This window comes from Electrophorus electricus, chromosome 1 (genome assembly GCF_013358815.1).
Source record: "Electrophorus electricus isolate fEleEle1 chromosome 1, fEleEle1.pri, whole genome shotgun sequence".
Lineage (NCBI taxonomy): Eukaryota > Metazoa > Chordata > Actinopteri > Gymnotiformes > Gymnotidae > Electrophorus > Electrophorus electricus.
In genome coordinates, this window is record NC_049535.1 from 18,408,715 (window position 1) to 18,434,467 (window position 25,753).

The 25,753-nt window shown below is 41.4% G+C and overlaps 1 protein-coding gene across 2 annotated transcripts in view; it reads right to left on the reverse strand.

Annotated features, from left to right (window-relative positions):
• Positions 1 to 15,725: 15,725 nt before the first annotated feature.
• The window catches only part of si:ch73-374l24.1 (protein kinase C alpha type), a 115,328-nt gene continuing 105,300 nt past the window's right edge, over positions 15,726 to 25,753 (reverse strand). For both annotated transcript variants that reach the window (XM_035527525.1, XM_035527522.1), the window contains 5 exons: positions 25,196 to 25,334; positions 20,832 to 20,912; positions 18,286 to 18,393; positions 17,753 to 17,893; positions 15,726 to 16,038 (listed from right to left, as the gene is read on the reverse strand). In XM_035527525.1, coding sequence (XP_035383418.1) covers positions 15,871 to 16,038; positions 17,753 to 17,893; positions 18,286 to 18,393; positions 20,832 to 20,912; positions 25,196 to 25,334 — 637 coding nt within the window. In that variant the 3' untranslated portion in view covers positions 15,726 to 15,870. The remainder of the gene's footprint in view (positions 16,039 to 17,752; positions 17,894 to 18,285; positions 18,394 to 20,831; positions 20,913 to 25,195; positions 25,335 to 25,753) is intronic.

A 25,753-nucleotide genomic window follows, 5' to 3' on the forward strand; every position in this document is an offset into this window, starting at 1 on the left:
CACTAGGGTATTATTTGATGTTTTTTTTTTAATGAAGAAGCGCCCCCTAGTGCCAAACTGAATTATTTACACATCTATTTATCTTGTTAGACACCGACCCCTAGTGTTCACCATCAAAGACCACAATTTTACTGTCAACAACAAACACAAAAAAATCCATAGTCATCACATACAGTGTGTGTTAATCTATTTTCTTGGTTATCATAAAGGTCCATCCCTAGTAAATGATCATCCAGAAATATTAACAGTCTGATGGAACTCTGAAGCAAAGGCAAGTTTGCATAGCACTATTCAAACACTTCGTTCAAGTTTTGTAGCTGGTACAGTATTAGATTTCCACAATTCCACGTTTTTTTGTTTTGTTTTTTTTACTCAAAATCCAACTACATTTTACACATTACATTCCACAGTACCTAGTAAAAGACACCGCAAAACTTTTAACCATACAAGGCTTAGAGATCACATACTATCACATATATAATACACATGTATCAGCTATTCAACACAGTAAAAATAACCATTATTGCTAGGCTCTGTAGGAGCCTTTTAACACTGGTGATGGAACTTGTGTGCTTTGATTCATGTTTACCCGGTTGGTGGCAAAATGGACAGGGCTGTAACAGTCCTAAGAGGTGTGTGTGTGTGGCATGTGTAAAATAGCCAAGGATGAGACCAACACCAGTAACCTCTGCGTTTATCAATTTACTTGTACCAATAAAATCAGCGACGAGAGCACATAGTAGTGCAGAGCATAAGAACAATTCTAGTGCCCATAAAGTACGGGTGGACGTCGTGGACGGTGTCAAAGAAATGAAAATAATAAACCAGCTTCCCTGCCTACCACATACCTTTCCTGATCAACAGTGGCACCTGCCCATAATCTACCACCTCTATACATCGAAATCACCTGTAACCAGTCTCATTCAGAAATACCCCACGTTATTTTCAGATATTCCCACTCATACTACTATCCTTCGGCATGACATCGATGTTGGTTCTCATTCACCCAATAGACAACACCCATATCGTACCAACCTACATTTCTAAATCACGAAACCAAGTATTTGTTAGAAAACCACCTTGCGATTCCTAGTGTCAGTTCCTGTTGTTCCCTATGCATTCTGGTGCCAAAACCAGATGGTACATACTGCTTCTGCACTGACTGCACAAAAATAAATGCAGTTACTGTTTCCTTCCCAATGCCTAGAATGGAAGATTGCGTGGATAAGATTGAGCTAGATTTGAAGGTAAGCTTGATTTACTTAAGGGATACTGGCAAGTTCCGTTAACCTCTCGTGCATCTGACATTTCGGCATCTGCTACCTGACTGTTTCCTACAATATACAGTAATGCCTTTCAGTCTTAAAAATGCCCCTTTCAGCATTTGGTGACTATGGTTTTAGGTGACGTGCCTAACTGTGAAGTCTATTTGGATGATGTGGTTGTATATACCAGCACTTGGGAACAACATGTACAGCTGCTTGATCTTGTTTTTAAGAAGCTACTGGATGCCTCCCTTGTTCTCAATCTAGAAAAATATAATTTTGCTAAGAGTGAGGTTTCCTACTTGGGGAAACTGGTGGGTTGTGGTACAGTGCATCCCTTTGATGCCAAAGTACAAGCAATCAAGTCTTTTCCTCCCCAGAGAAGAAATGACAACTCCGACACTTTTTGTGCATGACAGGTTTTTATTGTTGTTTTCGTAGGAATTTCTCTGATGTTGTTTTACCCCTTACAAATTTATTTTGCGACACAACCCCTTTTGAGTGGTCACAACCCTTGATGCAACCATCAAGATGCATTTGACTCAGTGAAAGCTGATTCAGCACTCCTGTTCTAGCAACCCCTGATTTTATTCGTCCTTTTACACTCGAGGTAGATGCCAGTGGTAGTGGAGCTGGTGCTGTCCTCCTGCAAGAGGACCCACAAGGCCTAGATCACCCTATTTGTTATTTCTCTAGAAAGTTTGTGAAACACTAGCTGGCCTACAGCACTAACATAAAAATGATTTAGAAAATGTCATGGAAGATGCTCCTTCCAGATGTTGATGATTTTGGCTTGTTTTGTTATTTTGTTTGCTAGAACCTATTGGTGGGGGGGGGGGCTTTTGCAGAAAGATGGGTGTGTATCTGTGTGTTCCAGGTTCACTGCCAGGATGACCCCCCCCCCCCCCCCAATTTGAGACTCTCCCCCATTCCTCATGAGGAAGAGAAGAGAAACTGTTTTGTTAGTTGGAGTTCGTTTGGCTTGTGATTTGAAATTTATGTGTATGACCTTTTATCCCCCAGTTTTGGACTTCGTTCTTTGGCTTTGCCCATCCTGCTTCGGTAGCTTGTGTGTGTGTGTGTGTGTGTGTGTGTGTGTGTGTGTGTGTGTGTGTGTGTGTGTGTGTGTGTGTGTGTGTGTATGTACTTATAGATATTGTATAGAGTGTGTAAATATTGTTTTGTTTGTTACTTTGGTGTTGGTAGGGAGTGACTGCCACTTTTGTTGGGTGCGGGTTTTTGCCTCTGTTTGTGTCAGGTAGTTAGGAAAGTCTGTTGTATGTTTCTTTTCTTGTTTGGAGTAGTTAGTGTGTAGTTTTATTTCATTAGTGTGGGTTTTGTTTATTATTTTGGCCTGGGTCCCTCCTGAAGACATTTGCACCAGTATGATTGTTTATGAATCATAACTTCTGTACAATACACCAAAAAAAAAAACCCTTCCATTTGTGATTGTTTGTTTTACTGCTATTTTATTGTGACCAATACAAAACACAAACGTGCACACCTGGCACGTAACATGTAACGTTTTACTAATCAAAGCTGGCATTATTTATAATTTATTGTATATTGAAATATTTATACCACATTCACTTTAAACAATCATACTGGACATCTTTAACTCTAAGAGTAGTATTTCTGCTCCCTCCAGAGGACTACGTACAAACCTGCCTTTGCCAACTACTGCATTCAACATATATATTAATATATTAATCTATTCATCCATCCATGCATCCCTTCATCCATCCATTCACCTGTCCTTCTACATGTTCCACTCTCTGTTCTGCCTCAACAGGGTGAAGAGAACATGTGCTTGTAGCCGGGACACTTGAGCAAGGCTGGGTAGATGGTCTTCAGGGCCAGCAAGGCCTCAATGGAGAGCTGGGATGGGCTGTGGGGGTCCCTGGTCTCAGGTTGCAGGCACTGGGATGGGCTGTGGTGGTCCCAGTTCTCAGGTTGCAGGCACTGGGATGGGCTGTGGGGGTCCCTGGTCTCAGGTTGCAGGCACTGGGATGTGCTGTGGGGGAGGGTCCAGGCCTTAGGGTCCAGGCAGTAGGAGGGGCTGTTGTGGAGGGCCCAGGCCTCGGGGTGAAGGCATCCAAATGCCATCCAATTAACTGATCTCGTCTGATGACTGATGGGCAGGACAGTGTGTCCCCAGCCTAAGAACTGTTGTATTCAGAACCATTAGTAGGTAGCATGTTTGACATCCCTGCTGTACAGTGTCAGTTGTGTAGTAATTTTATGTTGTTTGGTAAAATCTAATTTGGCTCATCTCCTACCTTCAATAGAGTAGAGTTTAAATTATGCAATTCCCCTCAGTTGTATGGGTCCACAGGCTGATGTTTCAGTACTTTCACCCTCATTGTGGAACTATCAATGGAAGTCTTTGCTATTTCCAGCTAACGGAAGCAGCACAGATAAAAGTTTCATATGGTTTCATATGGTTACATATGGCGATGGTGGCAAAAGTAAAGGACCAGCCATACTTATAGCTGAAGTAGACACGGCGGCTTTTAGTCCTGTTCACTATCTCATCATTGATATTGGTGATGCAAAGAGCCAATCACCAGAGAAAGACCAGTGAGAGAGAGAGAGAGCAAGAAAGAAAGATGTAGAGAAGGAAAGCAAAAATGCAAGCAAGCAAGAAAGAAAGAGTGAATGGTTTGGGAGGACAGTAATGAGAAGATGAACTCTGTGATGGGGGTGTGGAGAATACCTGACAGGACTAGAAGTTTCCGGAAAGGAAGGGCAGTGTGGAGTGGTGCGGGTGTTCAAAGTTCTTGAGCACAAATTCAAAAACCATGAAAAATAGACTGACCAGGGGAAAGAGAGAAGCTAATCATGTCTGTTAAAGAAACAACACAAAGCATCCAAGTACAGAGTGATAAATATGTCACAGGCAGACGGATTCACTCAGGGCACTGACTGGAAAGCTGCTGGTCTGCTGCACACTCGTGGGCAGCACCTATTCTAGAGAGATGCATCAACCCATCTCGTCTCCTGAGAGCTAGCTAGCTAGCTAGATAATTTTGACATCAACTGACCTCTTGACAGTAAAACATTCAATATGCAACAAAACATACAATGTTGAACAACACACACACACACACACACACACACACACACACACACACACACACACACACACACACACACACATGCTGGATGTATGTTTAAACAATCCAGTGTATTCTTCTACCCTTCTGAACACAGCCACTGCTGGTCTCCACCAGCACTAGACAGTGTGACTTCCAACCAAACCAGGTCCAATTGCTCACCCACATAAACACATCTATGAACACCTCACAGTAGCGTATGCCACAGTGGAGCAACGTGTGGATGCCTGTGTGTGTAGCACTGCATAATTAAATGATCACCATCCGTCTTTGCACACATGGATAGCTTTAATGCACATTCATGTCTGAAAAAAACTCCTTTCCCTGCACAGCACCAACAGACAGCCCATCATCATGGATCTTCTTCAGACAGATTTAAATCCCGCTCTCCATGACAACTATTACCATGGCAATGTCAAGGGAAGATGATTAGATCAAAGAGTTAGTAGTACAGCTCTAGCCTCAAGTAGCAGGAGAGCCGCTGGACAGACAAACACTGACATAATAAACACCACTTCCTATGAAATGAACACCACTTCATGCTCTCTCTTGATTCCTTTTCCTTTCAGCCTAATTTGGAAGCATTTTTTAGAATTATTTGTTAGCTACTATCTGAAGAGCTATAGGGGAAGAGAGAGAAAGAGTGAGAGGGAGGAAGGTAGAGAGAGAGAATCTGAGAGCAACTTGAATCTTTAATTTTTAAAATTTCAAATGATCAAAGAATCTTTTTGTACAGAATTACTAACAACATCCCCGCCTTCCCCATGACGCACACAAACACATACACATACACTCACCAGCCAGGGAGCAGGCACTCTAGAGGCCAGAGTGCAGAGTGCAGAGTGCAGGAGCGTTGTGGGCGGTGGTGTGGTTGAGGGACAGGTAGAGCCAGTAGTCTGTGCAGGCAATGACCCCTAACAATGCCAGTTCACACATCATGAACACACTGCTCAGCACATTCAGGGGCTTTCTGCTACACATGTTCTTACTACCTGGCTTCCAGTAGAGGTGAACTCACGGCACAGCCAGAATCTGGAGGACAGGGAATAAAGTTTGCTGCTACAACAATTCAGCATGGTTAAACATCACTGACGGGTGCATCAGGCAAACAGTACAATATGTGTGTTTTCTGTTCTAAGAGCTGATGGGTCAACGCGAGGGCTTCAACAGACATGACGTCTGGAAGAGAAACTCACAAAGGGAATTGATCTGTGTGGAAGGGCATGCTGCTTACAGAGGTGCAGCACACACACACACAGAGGTGCAGTGTTGTAAAATATCCTCTCATATGTGGCTAAAAGCTGCAGAAGTTACAACTCTACAGTATGCTTAAGAGCTCTAATTCTGTGGCTGTGCTGGGTGTTAAAGCTGCCTAAGCAAGCATTCAAATGTTATTTTTAAATGTGCGATATGGGAAGCTGAACACCTGTAACGTGAGGAGGCTTTAGCAGGATGCGGGGACGAGGCACGATGAAACAAACGTTTATTTAACGTGTAACACTTAACATACATGACATAGCACAAAGGCTATATTCTCATCAAACATCGACAAACGTACGAAAACACACGAGACATAAATATATATATATATATATATATATATATATATATATATATATATATATATATATATATATATATATATATATATTTACACTCAAGACGACTACACACAACAAGGAACAGGTGGACGACACGAGAGGGCGTGGCATTACAGACGAACAAACCAATACACACACGCACACACACACACACACACACAGACGTTTGAGGAGGAGGGAGGGGCCCTATCGTGATAGAGCCCGCCCCCAAGGGCGCGACTCCCGGTGCACCAGCCTATCGGGCCAAATGGCGTGGCAATAGGACCAGACAATCTGCCACAGGCCAGCACCAGCAGGACAACGAGGGAAAGGACCGGGACCAGGACGATGACAGACACAGGAATGCACAGAGGGGAATAAAGTGATTGGTATATTCAGGGTAACGGGGACAGGCACATGAACACCACACATATTCCATAGTCCGGGAAAGGGAGAAGGCTCCCCAGTCAGTCCCCAGTCATCAGCTTATTGGAGGCTGACCAGCCTGGGGAGGACTATCCTTTGCTGGCGTGGGTAGCGGTGACTGTCCCGATTTTGGCGCATGAGTGCTGGGAAGCGCACCAGCCATGTTGCCCGGTTCAGGCGCAGGCGCTGGTGTCGCTGCCTTTCTTCCTCCTTAAGGCTTAGGTGTAGGCACATGCACTTTGGGGTCTCTCGCTTTAGGGACGTTGCCTCCCTGCTAGCCAACCAGGGCAGCTTGCTTGCTCTGGGGTGGTGTACTCTGGGCGGAGCCTTAGGTGGAGCCTTGGGTGCTGGGTGCTCCTCGTCTTTGGGGCCTGTAACATCGCTCTGAGAGGGAGGATCCCCATGAGGGACCTCCTCCACCTCCATCGAAGGGTCCTCCTCATGATCGGACCCCATGTCTGACCGCAGACCAATGTCACTGTACTCCCCTCTCTCTCAATACTCAGTGTAGCCCTCTGGATAGTCCATGTAAGGGTCATAGGACCCAGTGGAGTCCATCTCAGATTGCTGGTTATCGTAGGTTGGTCTGTGCAGGACTCAGCTGTGTCCGACCCCGGACTATATACAGGGCACCCCTAAAATCCTCCAGTGGATTCCTCCCCCGTTGTGGATCCCTGGAGTGAGGCCAGGATGAGTGAAGGTCTCACCACGGAGTCGGACTCCGAGGACTGGAAATCGTTATACCAATCCTGGTAGCCAGACATGGTTTCACAGGACTGCCCCGCTTCCGCACTTGGACCGCACACACCTGGACCTCTCTCCCCTGCTGTGGGAGTCAGGAGGTGCCCAAGAACACGGGAGGGGGCTTCCTTACAAGGGCTGTAGGAGGGCATTTACCTCCCTTCTTTCCCTTCCTCTTATTGCCTTTCCCAGGCATCCTTGGTCGGTCGGTGTTTCTGTAATGTGAGGAGGCTTTAGCAGGATGCGGGGATGAGGCACAATAAAACAGACGTTTATGTAGCATGTAACAATTAACACACATGACGTAGCACGTAAGCTATATTCTCATCCAACACACGAGACATATATATACTCAAGACGATTACACACAACAAGCAACCGGTGGACAGCACGAAAGGGTGTGGCACTACAGACGAACGAACACACACACACACAAAAACACACACACACACACAGAGACACTTGAGTGTCACGGGACGCTCCCCTCCATGAGTCACGTGGTAAGGCCTGCTGTGTTCAGGGGGGTTCACCCATGTTTGTAGCCACACCCTTGTGAAGGCACGCACCTGTACGGGGTTACGTGTTAATGTGTGTCTGTCTATTTAAACCCCCGTCAGTGGGTGCCTCACTGTTGGTCATTCTTTGCTTGTTAGTGTCTGAAGTTGTATGTTTGCATACAGGTTTGTGTAGCCATTGTGTATGTTTGTCTAGCCTACGTTAATCATTTATATAACTCATTATAAATCGTTCACTATAACTGCTACATGTGAGTGCCACCATTGTCTATATGTTTGTGTTATTACATGTTTCACCACGTCGAGAGAGTCTGTGCGTCCTGCTCCACGCCCTGCAGCACTCGGGCAACCTTACATTGAGGAGGAAGGAGGGGCTGTATCGTGACAACACCTCAATAGCTGATCGAAACTGAGCTACTCAGAAGAACCATACAGCACAGTGTGGATCAAATACCAAAATAACTGGATCAAATATCCAAATATCTGGCTCCCACTGGGTCTAGGGGGCAAACAATTGTATAGTGCAGTGTGGATCAATCGACATGCACAACTCACTGGACAATGTAGTGTGGGCCAGTTTGAACCTCCAAGTGTGGAGCCAACCAGTTTCAGTACTTACAGCCATACACAAAGGCCTACAGCCAAAATGACCTGAATATGAATACACTAAGTTTCCATTGTCTGATCTGTTCTTTTTAGTTAAGGAAATTCCAGTGTTGTTCACATTTATGTTGAAGAACTACACATATGTTTATTAGCAACAGAAAGAGCTGTTCAGATTATGATAATCTTTGTTTCAAGTGTTTTACAGCTTAGGTGTTTGAAAACAGCCTAAAGTGGCTTTCTCTCCATGTTGGAGGAGTAGATATCCTCAGTACTAAATTTGTCAGGGATGGTTGATGTAGAGCACAAGTACACAAGAGCACAAGACCTTTTGAGATTGGCCTTTAGTTCTAGATTAGAATCAATTGGTTTCATCCAATATATAAGAGAACCCACACACTCTGGTGGACATATGGTTGAATTAGTGCTGACATACCGTGTAGACATAGAGAACATAGTCATACTACCCCAGTCTGATGCCATCTCAGACCATTCCCTCATTTCATTTGAACTACATATGAGCCACTATATAGTAACTTCACCTTGCTATCATACCAGATGCACGATCATGTCTCAAACCCCACAGAACTTGATTGAATAACTGAATGCTTCGAATCAGTGTTCTGGTGCACACCCAATGATATTGCTCCATTTAAGAATAAAAATGTGGGACAAAAAATTCGTACCTTGGTATAATGATCACACTCGCAGTTTAAAAAACACTTGAAAAATAGAATGGAAGTGGATCCACACTAAACTTGTAGTTTTCCAGCTTGCATGGAAGGAGAGCCTTCTCAAGTATAGAAAGGGACTTATTATTAAAGGCACTTGAACATCTTATCTTTTGACCCTAACAGAAAATAATAAAAAATAATCCTAGATTTCTGTTCAGTACAGTTGAACATCTAATAAAGGAATAAAACTAACACCAATGCTTTGATTACAACATTACATAGTAGTAATGAGTTCATGAATTTCTTTAATGAGAAAATTAAGCACAATAGAGATAACATTCAGAGTATTAATGTGACATCAGGCAGCTACATATAGATCAGAACAACCAAGCCAAAAAGGACTCTAGAATCCTTTACACCTATCCAAGAACTTACATCTCTGATCTCACACTCAAAATCCTCCACTTGCTTACTAGATTCACTACCCTCACACTTTTTTAAGGAAATCCTACCTGAAGTAATTGAACCTTTACTAAATTTAATAAACTCCTTGAACCTTGGCTATATTCCTAAATCATTCAAATTAGCAATAATCAGACCACTTATCAAAAAAATCTAACTTTGGCCCATGGCATCTGTCTACAGGCCAATATCAAACCTTCAATTTATTTCCAAGATCCTAGAAAAAGCTGTAGCTCAGCAATTAAGCTCATACCTGAGTCAGTACCAGATACAGGAAGTCTTTCATTCAGGGTTTAGGCCTAATCATGGGACAAAGACAACATTAATTAAAATAAGTAATGATCTGTTGTTGGCTTCTGACCAGGGTTATGTCTCTTTGCTTATATTAGTTGACCTGAATGCAGCATTTGACACTATAAATCACAATATGTTACTAGATAGACTCGAAAATGTTGTTGGGATCAGGGGAACAGCCCTTTCCTGGTTTAAAATCTAATCTAGCTGGTCGCTACCAGTTTGTCAACATAAATGGAGACTTCTCAGCATACAACAAGGTTAGCTATGGTGTCCCACAAGGATCTGTTCTAGGGCTGTTTTTCTTTATATATGCTACCTCTAGGTGACATTATATGTAAACTCTGTGTTAGTTTCCACTGCTACACTGATGATACTCAGCTGTATGTCTCAGCCAGACCGGAGGACATATATCAGCTTAGTATTATTGACGATGCACAAAGGATGTCAGACACTGAATGTTGAGGAAATTTATCTCACATAATCCTTCATGTGCCAAAGGTGCTTCTTTTAGGCCCAGAGACAGCTAGGTCCTCGCTCTCTAATTACTCAATGAACCTCAAAGGTCTCCCAGTCACATCTTCTCTAACAGTTAAAGATCTTGGAGTTATTATGGATCCCAGTCTCTTGTTCGAAGCTCATGTAAGTAATATTTAGAGAAGTACTTAGAGAATACTTAGAGAACTCCTGGTGCATTACGATCCATCACGTCTGCTTAGATCAAAAGGTGCAGGCTCTTTTCTAGTACCAACAATAAGAAAATCTACTGCAGGGAGCAGAACCTTTTCCTATAAAGCTCTACTTACCTTCCTGTAAATGTCTCAATATTTAAGGATAGGCTGAAAATCTGTGAAGTCAATCATTTTATTAACTACTTCCCATCTTAGGTAAAGGCTGTCTGGGCGTTGAGAACTATGGTCAAAAGGAATGTTATGATGCTGTCACTTCACCTCTCTTTTGGCAATCAAGTTTGTTGACTGAGAGCGGCAGAGTGCTGATGTTCCAGGGTGACCTCATGCCTGTAGTTCCTTCTAGCTCTTTCCTTTGTCCATCATTACACACTATAGTTCCCTAATTAACACACTCTCATACCTGGACATGCCTTAATAATCTATTCTCTCTTTCTGCCGAGGTTCACCTACCCCTGATGTCATGATGTTACTGAGCCTCAGCCCGTCTCTCCCCGCACCCCCTGATGCTGATGTCCCCTGCTGTAGCCACCACACCTCCAGCCCAGCCCACTACTTCCCAATTGCACTTAATTTTTTCATTATTATTTATTTATTCTTCACTTAAAATTGTTACTAATGTAGTGATTGTTGTCACCAAGAGGAGGATGCCCCCCCCCCCCCCCCCCCCCCCCCCCCCCTTTGAGTCTTGGTTCCTCTCCAGGTTTCTTCCTCATACTCTAGAGAGCTTTTCCTTGCCACTGTCGCCCTTGGCTTGCTCACTGGGGGCTTGGACTTGGACATTTGTAAAGCTGTTTTGTCCAAAGCAACACTGATAAAACATCACCATTTTATAATGAGGATGAATTAAGAGTTCACTGGATTATAATAATATTCAGTAAATGGTCTCTTATTGTCAGAAAATGTGACTTCTTTTTGAGGATAAGGCTAAGGTAGTCAAAAATTTTGTTTTGTTTAACAATCTATTGAATATTAATATTATAAACAACAACAACAACAACAACAACAACAACAATAATAATAACATTGGTCTCATGACAGATTTGAATAATGAATTCCTTTAGTCTTTGAAAAGACAACAAATTGAATAGGTGTTAAAAACATTAACATATATGACATAATTGTTTTGGAAAGTAGGCATGTTAATGGTGCTATTGTTTAACATTGACCTTAAATATATAGTGAACACACAAACAAGATATTTGCTTCAGTTATTCAACATAAAACTTTTATTAAATTACTAACATTTTATATTATATGCTGTGTACGTTTAAATATGATATAGTATATAATGTGTACCTTTTTTGGCGTTCATCTCATATCGCACAAAAGGGCTCAATTTAAAATAATAAATTATTCAACTTTACTATCCAGAAAGTAATGTTATTTTTCGACAAAGCACTATGAAAGACAACTGCTTGAAAACAAAGACAACGTTACCTTAAAATGGTCAGCGATGTTAACTCCGTATCGTGCTTTTGTAGATATGTGCCCCGTAGTATTTGATGAAATAAACTAATAGTGATTCTTAAATTATTCCGGGAGGTTGTACAATGTGGACTACAATCCATAGGGAATTTCGATCGGTTACGAATAATCCTGTAAGAAAATGAACTGAACGTCGAGGTAACCCTCGAGGTGTGTAAGCGAGTTTCGTGTTTCTCGACTGTCACCGCGTTCATGTGAAGCTTCATGTGAGTCAAACTCGCCTTTGCTACCGGAGCGACCTCCCCGTAGATGCCATGTGAGTCAAACTCGCCTTTGCTACCGGAGCGACCTCCCCCTAGATGCATCTCTCTCTCTCTCTCTCTCTCTCTCTCTCTCTCTCTCTCTCTCTCTCTCTCTCTCTCTCTCTCTCTCTCTCTCTCTCTCTCTCTCTCTCTCTCTCTCTCTCCAGAGAGAGACACAGATACGCAGTCTTGGATGGTTAAGGTACTGGTCGTTCCTTATAGTGTGGTATTGGAGGTATTGTTTATATAGGCTCACAAATTTAATAATGTAAACCTACACTTTGACCACTCAGGTCAGGGTCAGAGTAAAAAATAGCAGAACAAATTTCTCTTTGACATTTATTTATACACAGTATCCTTCACGTTGAACACAGGGACAAACCTTTGCAAAAACTTGATAAAGAAAAATAAGACAGAAAAACATTTTATTTTTATTTTCAAATGAAAACACTGTCCCAGATTCATTGACTTAGCGATAATCAGTGCAATAATGCTTTTTAGGTCAAATTTGTAATGATTAACCATAACTTGAAGTGATCTCAATTGTGCATCTAAGCATTTAAGATATCTTTGAAGTGACCTGACAATATATTTAAAGTTTAAAAGTAATGTTAAAGTAGTTAAAGTATGTTAAAGTATATTATAATCGGTTATGAAGAGAGAGAGAGAGAGAGAGAGAGAGAGAGAGAGAGAGAGAGAGAGAGAGAGAGAGAGAGAGAGAGAGAGAGATTCAAAATTGTAGTAAAGTACACAGAGTTTCCAGAGAAACAGAACGTTTTAGACAGAGGTCCTTCATCAGCTGAGTTATATATATGTATGCTATATATAAATACATACATACATATATATATATATATATATATATATATATATATATATATATATATATATATATATATATATAAAGTAAAGCTCTTTGCTTGCACAGCTGTTGTATATAGAATCATAGCATATTATAATTTATTTATTTTTTATTTATTTTTTTTTCCCACTGAGCCAGGGTTACTTTAATTCCTCAAACTCTCAATGTGAGACACAGAGTAGCTCTTTGTAGATGATATGGAGCAACTGCACTGATGCTGACAAACTCAACCATTTCATCCAAATAATAAATCTAATTACCTTGGAATGAACAAGAGTGCAACTTCATGTGGTCCAACAAAAGAGAAAATATGAACCAATTGTTTCGGTTCGAACTCAATAACCACATTAGACTAAATTAGGCCAGACTATAGTAATATATGGAGAGTTTTGGCAAATGAATAGGAAGCCAAATCCAAAGGTTGTATGCAGGAAGAACATTTCTGTGGGTGGAGGATTTCTAAGGGAGAAACATTTCTTAAGATGAATATTTCTGATGGTTCATTGTTTCTAAGTGTGGAATGTTTCTGAAGGAGGAATGTTTTTGCAGAACGCATGTCTCTTCTGGACTTGTGATGGGGTGAAGTAAAGTGAAGCGTCTGAGGGGTCATGTTCAACAGCTCTTTAGCTAGTGCCCATTTTCACATTGACATGAATGTGCTGGTATTTTTATTTTTGGCACCAGTGAGTGTAGATAAAAATGGACAAAAATAGGAAATTTAGAGTCCATGTGCGGCAATTCAAAAGCTTGAATAAACTACATACGATCCACTCTGCTCATTATGCTTCTCTGTCCAGTAGGCGACTTTGTGTTCACCATGACACAAGTACACCCTCCCCTTTTTTCTGTTCTCTTTAATTTCATGCGACACATACTCTGATTTAGCCACACCCTTGCATGCACACAGTGAAAGCAAACATGACTAGTACTGCAAAAGCGCTGGTGTCAATGACACAGCGACACGTTCACACCCTCACACAGGCAGTTCATCCCCACATACCGCTTCTTCTCTTAGAAGGTCCAATTAAACACAGGGAATAAGAGTTAGCCAGTACCGAAGCTATCAAAGATTTTGTCAAACTAACAGATCATCTAAAACATATGGAAATATTGGACCTATCTAAGTTAATAGAAGCACATTCATTTCTTGGTATAAAATCTACAGTTAACATGATCTCTCTTTTGAAACAACCTTATTATTTACAAAAGGTTCATATAGTGTTCCTTTAATGTAACAGTAAACCTCTTGATATGAAAGTATTCACAGAGAAAAAATGCAGAAATAAATGTAAAAATGTAAAATAAGAAATAATATATATGTATGCATAATGAAAGCCTTTAAAGACAACCTTCGAGCATATAGTAGAGCACAGAATTCATCACCAGAATTTACAGAAACACTTGTTCTCACAATATCAGAGAAGCAGGTAGGTATTGCTGATTGCTGCTTTCTGACTGGTTTCTCTACAAGACTTTATAAACAGAGAACTAAGCATGCATCACAAAACTGCACTGTGCATTTCAGAACAGCAGACATCCCAAGTGCTGGGGTCTTTCCATTCACTGCCATGTAGACGCAGTCATTTCAATGTTGGGCCTTAGACAGCTGCTTGGCTGGTTGGTTACTGTGCATATGCCCGGGATGTACCCTATCCTTTTCAATGTTGTTGTATTAAGGAGTCTTAACTAATCAAATGTATTAGATTCTAAAGTTTCTTTCATAAATGTAATGGATTTGATTGGATTTAAGGGTACAAGTGTCCAAACGTCTTCTGTTCACCACTATGGCAGAATTATCAGGACCAATCTGGACACAAAGATGCACTTTAAGTTTGTGCAATAAAAAAATACCTTTGCAAAGAAGGAAATAAATCCTCATAATGCATCTTCACAGCACATATGAATCAGACAAGCAACCACTGTCATAAGAGTAAGCATTAACACAAGCCAACTTTCCTGATACTCTATCTCCTTGCTGGCGAAGCCTAATTCCTTATGTCTCTCTGTGACTGTTATCATTATTATGTCTGTCTTGAAGGTACAGTACAGAGAATGCTGGCTGATGTAACAAATATTTCCTAATATGTCAACAAAGGTCATCATGAATCAAATCAAAGGTGAGCTCAAGGACTGACATGCTTAAACAGGGAACAGTGAATCTGAGTCTGAGTCAGGACAAATCACACCCATAAGACCTTCACTAGGAACTCTATATATGCATATAATAAGAGTTATAAAATCTTTAGATGCACTTATGCTTTGGCACTCCTATAACAAAAGATCTTCCTTTTTTAAGAGTTACAAATATATACTTCAAGACATTTAGAAATGGCAGTAGATAAGAAGGTAAGGATAACTCTAAGACACAAAAACCTGTTTTATGTCAACATGCTGCAGACACTGAAAGGTGAGGTTATGGATGCAGGGGGGCAGGGGTGTCCAAACATGACAGACTAACAGCATTTTCACATTACCTACTGGTCATGCGACTGTATTCCACCACTGACCATTACACCAATTTCAGCTGATGCACTGCAGACTAGAAAACCTAACCATCAACCAAACTTTACCGGGAGGCATGCCACAAAATATTTCATAGATGCTAAACTAACATATATCTAACCAGATACCCAACCATTTGCTTGTGACTGTATCATTATTCTAAGGCTTTTGACCATTTTTGGACTTTAGAACCAATGCCATGTGTTTACTATATTGTGCTTTTGTGATCTCCTTCTGGTGGGACTGAGTCATGACCCCCCCCCCCCCCCCCGATCAGCCTGTGGTCTTGTAAAGGGTCATTAACAGTAAAAATAGGTTTATTCAGTTTGTAAAGCCATGGAGGCCGTCGCATGCATCGTAGTCGGGTCGTCTTGGGGTCGCAGGCCTGCCAGGTTGTGCCCTTGTTCTGCCTCATACCACACTGCCATGTAGAGAAGGGTGGATGAACTGTGGGTTCATGTAGGAGAAGCCAGCGAACTCGTTCTGGTCGATGTTGGCAATGACCAGCTGGTCAGGGGGGGTCAGCATGGGCTGGGTGCGTGTGAAGAACTTGTCAAAGTTTTCTGCCCCTTTGCCACACTGGAATGAGTGAGAGAGAAAAAAATGTGTAAGAAGGAGGGCGATTCTGACAAAGAGAGACATAGAGACAGAACACGACATATGATACTTTGCCTAATGGAAAATTACATTCAGGCCTTTTTCAGTTCCTTTACCACTTTATAGGCAGTTGTCTTCAAGTTATCTTCTATTGCTGTCCTCCAGTGGACGGATGAAGGGTGTTATGGTCATTATTGATTTTATAGGTAATTAAATATCAAGGTGTGTGGCATTGATTCATAAGCTTTCCTGTAATAAATCAAGGTAATGTTTAGGTTGCTCTGTCTGGTCTTGAAATCCTGGTGGATAGCACTGTTGGTAGCAATACCAGAGATGGTGCTTTGACCCTTCTGAGCAGTGCTCATGTACTTGAACACATCTTAATTCAGCTTGGTAGCTAGTATTCCTGGCAGGAACTTCCATGTTGTGGAAAGGCAGATTGTTAATCTGTAGTTGGATGGTGTTTGGCCATTGTTGGATTCATGACCAGTACTGCCCAGCCTTCTGTTAGCCAGCCTAAGAACATGGGAGCCGGTATTTAGCAGCTGGTTCAGTGGTTCTGCTAGTTGACCATGCAGAACTGTTAGTTTCATTAACCAGTAGGCATGGATCATGTCAGGGCCAGACGCTTCCCAGGTTTTCATGTTTCTGACCCACTCTTGGACATCCGCTGTTGTATTGCTGACTGGTTCCCCAGGTTTTCATGTTTCTGACCCACTCTTGGACATCCGCTGTTGTATTGCTGACTGGTTCCCCAGGTTTTCATGTTTCTAACCCACACTTAGACTTTGCTTTTGTACTGCTGACTGGCTCCTTCTCTGGGAGATTGTGATGCTCTGCTTTGAGATTTCCTAAGCACTGAGCAATGGAGTGCGATTATTAACTCTTCCATATGCTCTTCCAGTACTGTTCTGTTTTAGTTCTTGGTGGATCCACAGTCAGGATTCTGCTGCACTGTAATATACCAAACACTACTGGGACAAGCCAAGCTCCATATTCTATTACTTCTTTCAATTCATGGTATTTTTCCAACTTCTCATATTCCTTTCTTTGGATGTTCCCATCACTTTGGACTGACACATCTATTATTACTGCTGTTTTCTGCATCTTATCTACTGTCACAATTTCTGGTTGGTTTGCCATTACTTAGTTTGATTTGTTTGGAACTGTAGATTCTATATCATCTTTAGTTTTAGTTTAGTTTAGTTTTCTCAGTGGTCCAAGCCTTGAGTTATGAGCTATGTCACCTAATATAACTGATGATTCAAAAGATTTTTTGAGTGGGATATATGATTACTTGCTCAGTAGAAATATTGGTCCTAATTAGGGGACTTTAATTTTGCTGTTCACTGGATTGGGTGTGGTAAACGCTAAGAGACTTTCTTTTTGCCTGAGTCTGGTGAGGTAAAGGCTATACACTGACCTCCCAGTGTTCCCTCGGGAGCAGCAGAATAATAAAACCACAGACAACTTCAGAAGAGACAGACAAAGTCTCAAAATGGAAATCACCTCTTTTTGGGAGACATTTACAGAAAATGACTCATGACATATACATCCATTTATAGATATCAGCATGGTTTTCTTTCATCCCCAAGCACAAACATAAACAAATATGCAGATACACTCATGTATGCACACACACACAAACACATACACACAAAAACACACATTGTCACATGGACACACAGACACTCACCACTTTGGGTTTAAATGGAGGCTGAACCTCTTTGTTGGCCAGGCGGTCCCAGTCAATGCGGCGAAAGAATGCCTGCTCTTTGAGATCCCTCTCCCCCTCTGAACCGCAGCCCAGCCGCTTGGAGGGGTGCTTGGTCATCAGCTGTGTGTGGAGAGGACATGCATAGACAGAAAAAGAGACTTCTTTTCATAAATATTCCATCTTTTGCATCACCCACTTGAGAGATAGAATATGATTTTTGAAAGTAATGACAGGAGACAAAAAAAGATATATATATATATCATGTATACCATGAATGATGGTCAAATTTGAGTTACCTGAACTGAGTGTTAGCAAAAATGTGTTATCAGTTGATATTGACCCAGAAATTAAGTTCTGTCTTAAAATGGCCACTTACACATCAGTTCCTCAGAGAACAAGATGAGAGAAAGTTCCTACAAACCTCTCCACTCCACTGTTCCTCTTATAATGGTTCAGATCAGACTTTAGAAAGGAGCATTGATCCTGCATCCACCTTGGGCTACAGCACTCACCCCCTTGCAGATGGACACAGCTTCTTTGGACAAGGACTTGGGATAGGAGACATTGTGCTCCATAATGGACTGGAACAGCTCATCCTCGTCCTCACCATCAAACGGGGGCTGTAGGAAACACACGGACCTTTCTCAGGCTGTCAGTATATAGCACACTGCCTTCATGCTTGGAGAATGAACCACTGAATAAGCGCTAAGTGTTCCACCAAGGGGGTGTCAGACATGAAGCCAGAGCAAAGATGCTGTGAATTACATAGAGTCTTACTGGTTTCCAGGTAGCTGGTATCTAGGGAAATGAACTGGGTACCTTGGAAACAGAGCTTTATTTTTAAAGGCGTTTAATATCAATTGTTTTTAGCATGTAGGCAGCACCTTCAGAGCACTGTTAGGGGTGAAGGAAGCAGAGAAATGTTGAAAGCTGAGAATTAGAGCATTAGAGCACTCTAATCTACACCCAAGAGGCAGAAGCTCACAAAGATTTTTGCAGTCAGCAGATATGAGTACAGGAGTGTGTGTGTGTTTGTGTGTGTGTGTGTGTGTGTTTGTGTGTGTATGAACCACATACACAAATATATAAAGGACATACAAACAGCAATACAAACTAGTAACATAGTAAAGTTATACTATAAAATATAGAATAATCAGAAAATGCAATAATAAAATCAAGGAAAGGCCTAATTTAATGAAACAAAAAAATCTCTGTACATCTCTTGCAGGCTGACCGAATATGTCCCACGCTAGTAATATGTCCCATGCTAGTAGTCTAGCATTTGCTAGACTACTAAAGGTATCAAGAACAAGAGGTTTGTCTTTACTTCACAACCTTCACTGTTTATACCAAAGAACATCATAATGTCTGCACAAAACAACGCACCAACAAAGACCTTCAGATTTCTTCTCTAATCTAGTCACTCTCTTGGAAATAGCAATTATTGTTGATGAGTTCAATATACTCTTTGATAGTGCCCAAGACCCTCTGAGATCGGCCTTTAGTGTTATTTTAGAATCAGTTGGTTTCACTCAATGTATAAGAGAACCCACCCACTCTGTTGGACATATGTTTCACTTAGTAGTGAAATACAGTGTAGACATAGAGAACATAGTCATACTACCCCAGTCTGATACCATCTCATTTCATTTGAACTACATATGAGCCACAATATAGTAACTTTGCCTCGCTATCATACCAGATGCATGATTGCACTACTGTAATGCCTTACTATCTGGTTGTACCATTAAGTGCCTAAACAAGCTCCAGCTAAAATGCAAAATGCAGCAGTCAGAGTTTTTACTAGAACTAGAAAATTTGATCACATCACTCTTATACTAGCTACTTTGCATTGACTCCCAGTAAAATTTCGTATTGATTATAAAATACTTCAAATGACCTACAAACCACTGAATGGTTTTGCCCCACAGTACCTTAGAGAACTCTTAGTGCATTATGATCCACCACATCTGCTTAGATCAAAAGGTGCAGGCTCTTTACTAGTACCAAGAATAAGAAAATCTACTGCAGGGGACAAAACCTTTTCCTGTAAAGCTCCACACTATAAAATAACCTTCCTATAAATGCCAAGGTACACCTACCCCTGATGTCATGATGTTGCTGAGCCTTAACCTGTCTCAGCTGATGTCCCCTGTTGTAGCCCACCACACTTTTTGTGCATTCTATTCTTCTACTTCTTATTATTACTTACTTACATCTATATAGCATTTTTCTCAAACCCAAGGATGCTTTACAGACAGAACTCAGCTTTACAATCAAGTCACACACACACAGATGGAATCTGTAATGTATGTAAACAGTCTGCAAATTTACAAAGCACACACCAGAGAGATCAACTCTCTCCCAAAGAAACCAATTTTCTCAGCTGCCTGGGTTTGCAATGCTTAAAGTAAATAAGGGAGCTACTGTGAGTGTTCAAGTGTGGAATTGTTGGTTTGTTGGCCAACAAGACTAACTTAACAACTTACTAGTGGTTAGTGGTTAACTTTTTTATAGGTGCCTGTAGTGGTTAGTACTTTTGTGAATGTCTATAATGATAGTGGCTAGTCCTCCTCATTTTCTACTTTTCCTAACTGGGTTGGGGCTAATCAGCATGCAACAGATGTGATAGAGAGGGTGACAAAAATGATCACAGAGACAGAGAGCTAAAAGCACAGCAACAGCAAGAAAAGTCATGTGTCTACAACCATGTGCTTGGGCTCCTCTCCATGACATCCAAACTCAACTCAAATGCAGACAATGTAAAATCAAACTGCAGCATCTGAATCCAAACCCTTTTTGATCAGTTTATAATGACCATATACTACCAGCCCACTAGACCACTAGACTATATGTTCTTTAAAGTTTGTGAGTACGGTGCTCTAACACTGGCCCAAGAGCTATACACTCTAACTGTTTGAAGATGGCTGGTTGCCCACTTCATGATGAGAAAACAGAACTATTCAGCCCAACAGAACAAGTCTCCTGTTTCCATGTTGTCAGGAGGAAATTAAACACATTTTGGACTGCCTTTTGACCGAGAGAGAGTCAGACGTACCTGACCTGCCAGCATCTCATAGAGGAGGACACCGTAGGCCCACCAGTCCACCGACTTGCCATATGGCTGATAGGCAATGATCTGCAGGGAGACACAGTAGAACAGCAGACGACAGATTAGTGCAGATGCAAAGCAGAGACAGTTTTGTACCAGCACCTGGAGAAGTACATCTGATACATCCTGTAAATTAAACTAAATGTACATACCACTGATGAAATTAAACAAAATTTACATACCCCTGATGAAATGTGTCATTTATCATTTATCATTTTTTAAAGAAAATGCACTTTGCAAATGCACTTGCTGTTAATTAACTATAATGGCAGAAAAGTTGGTACAAAAAACTAGTCTGGCAATCATTGTGATGTTAATCTCTGTAGTACAATATCAAAGGAGAGGACATACAAATGAGCTCCTTATTGATAAAAAACATTCTTAGCCAAACTTACTGACCAGTATAAGATGTTCCTGGGGAGTTTCTTGATTGTGATATATGCTTTGATTTATGTAATAGAAAAAATCTATTATCCATGTCACACAGTATGATGTGTTCATTGATGTGTTTGTCTAACAGTATATAACATGCCAGTGGGACAGTTTTAAGCATGCAATACTGGAGAGCATAGAAATACACCTGGAACTAATAGTTCTGTGATACTGCATTTATATGGTATATTAGACTTACTGTACTGGCTAGGATGTGTTCTCTGAGAAAATGACAAAGCACTGTTGTGAGGCACTCTGGATAAGAGCATCTGCTAAATGGCACAAATGTAAAATGTAAATCTGGGAGAGCGTGATTTATGCTGTCAGCACATTACCATGCGGCTGTCATGCTAACAAGCAGAAAAACACCCTGCAAAAGCACCGCCCAAGTTCCCATCAATACCACCCATTCAGCAGCAGATCAACACCGCCCATTCAGTCGCAGATCCACAGAACAGTAAGTACTGAATTAGCGCTCTCACATAATATGTATAACACATTAGGATATTACAATTATAGTCTCAATAGTGGAAGCAACTAATTCTCAAGAATATATTTTCTACTGAAGAAATAGTCAAAAGAAAAAAAAGTAGTCCAAACCATTAATCGGCTTTTATGCAAAGGCAATTATTTTGACTCTGAAGAGAACCAAGATTAACCCCATTACTTCTTTAATTAGCATTTAAGGCTTGATATTTAAATGACATCTAAGGGTTGACATTTATGCAAAGGCTGGTAAGAGCCTGTCAAGTTGGACTTCTGTGATTTAAAAAACATGAACAGACAGATTTTAAAGCAGTGATTTCTAAGGCATTTTCTGAAACCCAACAGTCTGCAAATACCTTTGCTTGGTCTAGTCACTAAAGGGAATGAACAAACTGTGCCAGAATGAAGGATGTTCACATGTTTCCAAAAAATAAAATGCCATTTGGATCATTGGCAGAAATATACATTTGCTTGTGTGTATTTACAGTGTACCTGTGTGTGTGTGTGCATCTGTCTGTGTGTATTTACAGTGTACCTGTGTGTGTGTGTGTGTGTGTGTGCATCTGTCTGTGTGTATTTACAGTATATCTATGTGTGTGCGTGTGTGTGTGTGTGTGTGTGTGTGTGTGTGTATTTACAGTATACCTGTATGTGTATTCGTGGGTGTATATTTATGATATACTTGTATGTGTGTGTGTTTGTGTGTGTATTTACTATTGAAGAAGGCAAGTTCAAAGCACAAGACAAACAGTTCTATACCAGGTGGCTTGGTGAGTCTCTTTTTTTTCTTTTTTTTTTCTTTTTTAATGGCAGTTGTTGGTGCTGATCTTACACAACAGGCACGCTACCCAGTTCTGGCCTTTACACACACTCCTAGCATCTCCCGTATTGCTGTGCGTTCCAGCACACCTGTGAGGGAACGCCCACATGCTTCTTTATGGTCCTATAGGACTTTTGATGAACATCTAAGGATACGACCAGTTAAATGTTTATTTCGTTTGAATCAAACAATATACATGAGGTAGATTTATTATCAAGGCCAACCATTTAGTTTGACAAACCAACAAACCAAAAGCATGTGACTGGTGGAGCTCGTGCACCTGCGTTATGGAATTCTATGTATTGCACGAATTCCAAGATGTACCAGTAAATTTGCCTGACAGGGCGCATGCCTGATGAGTAAAGGGTAATGATGACAGGAAGTGGACCTGGCAAGGCTGCCTGGTGCCCTCAGCACAAGTTCCTCTACTGAGCTTGTGCAGACAGGTGGCACTGATCCCCTCAGCATGACCTTCTCCACTGAGTCCAAGCAGGCAGGTGGCACTGATCCCCTCAGCATGACCTTCTCCACTGAGTCCAAGCAGGCAGGTGGCACTGATCCCCTCAGCATGACCTTCTCCACTGAGTCCAAGCAGGCAGGTGGCACTGATCCCCTCAGCATGACCTCCTCCACTGAGTCCAAGCAGGCAGGTGGCACTGATCCCCTCAGCATGACCTCCTCCACTGAGTCCAAGCAGGCAGGTGGCACTGATCCCCTCAGCATGACCTTCTCCACTGAGTCCAAGCAGACAGGTGGCACTGATCCCCTCAGCATGACCTCCTCCACTGAGTCCAAGCAGACAGGTGGCACTGATCCCCTCAGCATGACCTTCTCCACTGAGTCCAAGCAGGCAGGTGGCACTGATCCCCTCAGCATGACCTTCTCCACTGAGTCCAAGCAGACAGGTGGCACTGATCCCCTCAGCATGACCTTCTCCACTGAGTCCAAGCAGGCAGGTGGCACTGATCCCCTCAGCATGATCTTCTCCACTGAGTCCAAGCAGGCAGGTGGCACTGGAGGCCTTTGCCCAATGAAACCAGCCGAAGCTGCTGAGTGTCTCATGCATGCAATCTCAAGCCTAATGACCACGAAAAGGTTAACCATAATTTCAGGCCTGTGTTAGATATATAATTCAGAGGGCTGGTCTCTGAAATCTACATTTTGATTATAAAGCTACTCAAGGTTCTAACTACTCATACAGCATAAGCAGGTGAACATTCAAAGACACTGCACACCACAGTCACCGTGGTGCATTTCACACCTGTGAAAAGAGGCAACTTCAGAAATTTCCATTAGATAGGAGACATAGTAGAAAAGAGAAACACTGTGTTAAGTAACAGCCACGGTGGATGAGCCTAGCTGGTCAAAAATTAACTTGATAAGGGTTCACTACTGTGCATCAATAATGTGACTATGGTTCAACCACTGTGGGACTTTCAGTGGCCCATGCCAATGCTAATATTTAGAGATCAGGGACACTGATAGCTGGTATATAGTGTGTGTATGCGTGTGTATGTGTGTGTGTGTGTGTGTGTGTGTGTGTGTGTAATGCAGATATCATGTTCTTGGAGCATGTTATAAAGTTCAACAATTTAATATTAATAACAAATGAGATGCAAAATTTCTGAACTTTAACATTTATTTAATACTGCTATTGTGTACATTCTCTCTGGATCTGTAAAATATTATTATTATCATTTTTATTATTAATAATAGTAATAATAATAATAATAATAATTTATATAACGCCTTTCTCAAACTCAAGGTCACTTTACAATAACAGTACAGATGGAAAAAAAACACAGGTGCACAGGTAAATCAAAAAACTAAACTAAACAACTTTAGTTTTGTGAAAAAAAAATCAGCTGCCTATTATCTCAAAATGGCATTTAATAGACCAATTAATTGGTCGACTACTAAAAGTGACGTGCTCTACCACTATATGTGCTTTATGATGTTTATTATGCTAGTTCATTGTCAAAATGTGGTTAAACTGAAACACTGGGGTTGTTCATTTGAATTATTTGAGCTCTGGTTCCAGTTATGGTTATGGTTACAGGGAAACAGATGACCTGATAATGATACATTTGACTCTTTTTTTTGTAGAAGCTTTATCAAGGTCTCTTGATCTGTAAACCCAGAACTGCTGGCAGGCAATAGGTTATCATTTACATCTGTACCTGCCCAAGTACACCACAGGGACATTTCACACAACAATTCCATTATGGCTCATAAGGACTGAAAGTGGTGCCAGTTAACATGAAGTCACATGGCACTAAATAGACCCTGCTAAGTTTTGCTCACTGTTACCAAGGCCAGCAGTTCTGGGTGAAGGATTTCATAGATAAATGATGGGTTCTGGTGTAGTGGAGGTATTTTTGGAGTGTGGGTGTGTGCATGTGTGAGTGTGTGTGTGCGTGTGTGTGTGTGTGTGTGTGTGTGTGTATGATTGTGTGTATGTGATGGAAAGTATGCAGCTCTGTATCTAAAGGAACAGGTCCCAACATCTGCCCCCTGCACAAAGGCCACATACCCCTGCCTTTTTCTCCAAGGCCCCTCCTACCCGGCTCACCTCTGGGGCGATGTAGTCTGGAGTGCCACAGAAGGTGCGTGTTGTCATGCATTCATACATGTTCTCCTTGCACATGCCAAAGTCTGCAATTTTAATGTGTCCTTCTGAGTCCAGCATCACATTATCCAGTTTCAGATCTCTGAAATAAAATGCAGAATCAAGAGCACACTTCTCAATATGACGGTATATGTGCTCACTGGAAATTGAACCAATGACCTTGGTGTTACTATCACATTGCCCTACCTGCTCTATCAGATATGCTACAAAAGAAGATCAAATATGAGAGTCAGCCAATCCTCACATGCGATGACATACTGATTAACTATTATAACCTCCAATTATTACACATAATGCTATTATAACTCAGGGCAGAGTGTCATATCTGGGTAGAGTAGATTGGCAATATTAGAGTGTCACTCTCAGTTAAACACTGACATCTATCTTCAGTGTTCCATTTCTGTAATCCTAGTCCTGTCCTGAATTGTAATCATATGGGCTATGTAAGTGTGAGTAGATAACTAGCATGAGAGACAATACTTTGTAGAGGCCCAGTGAGTG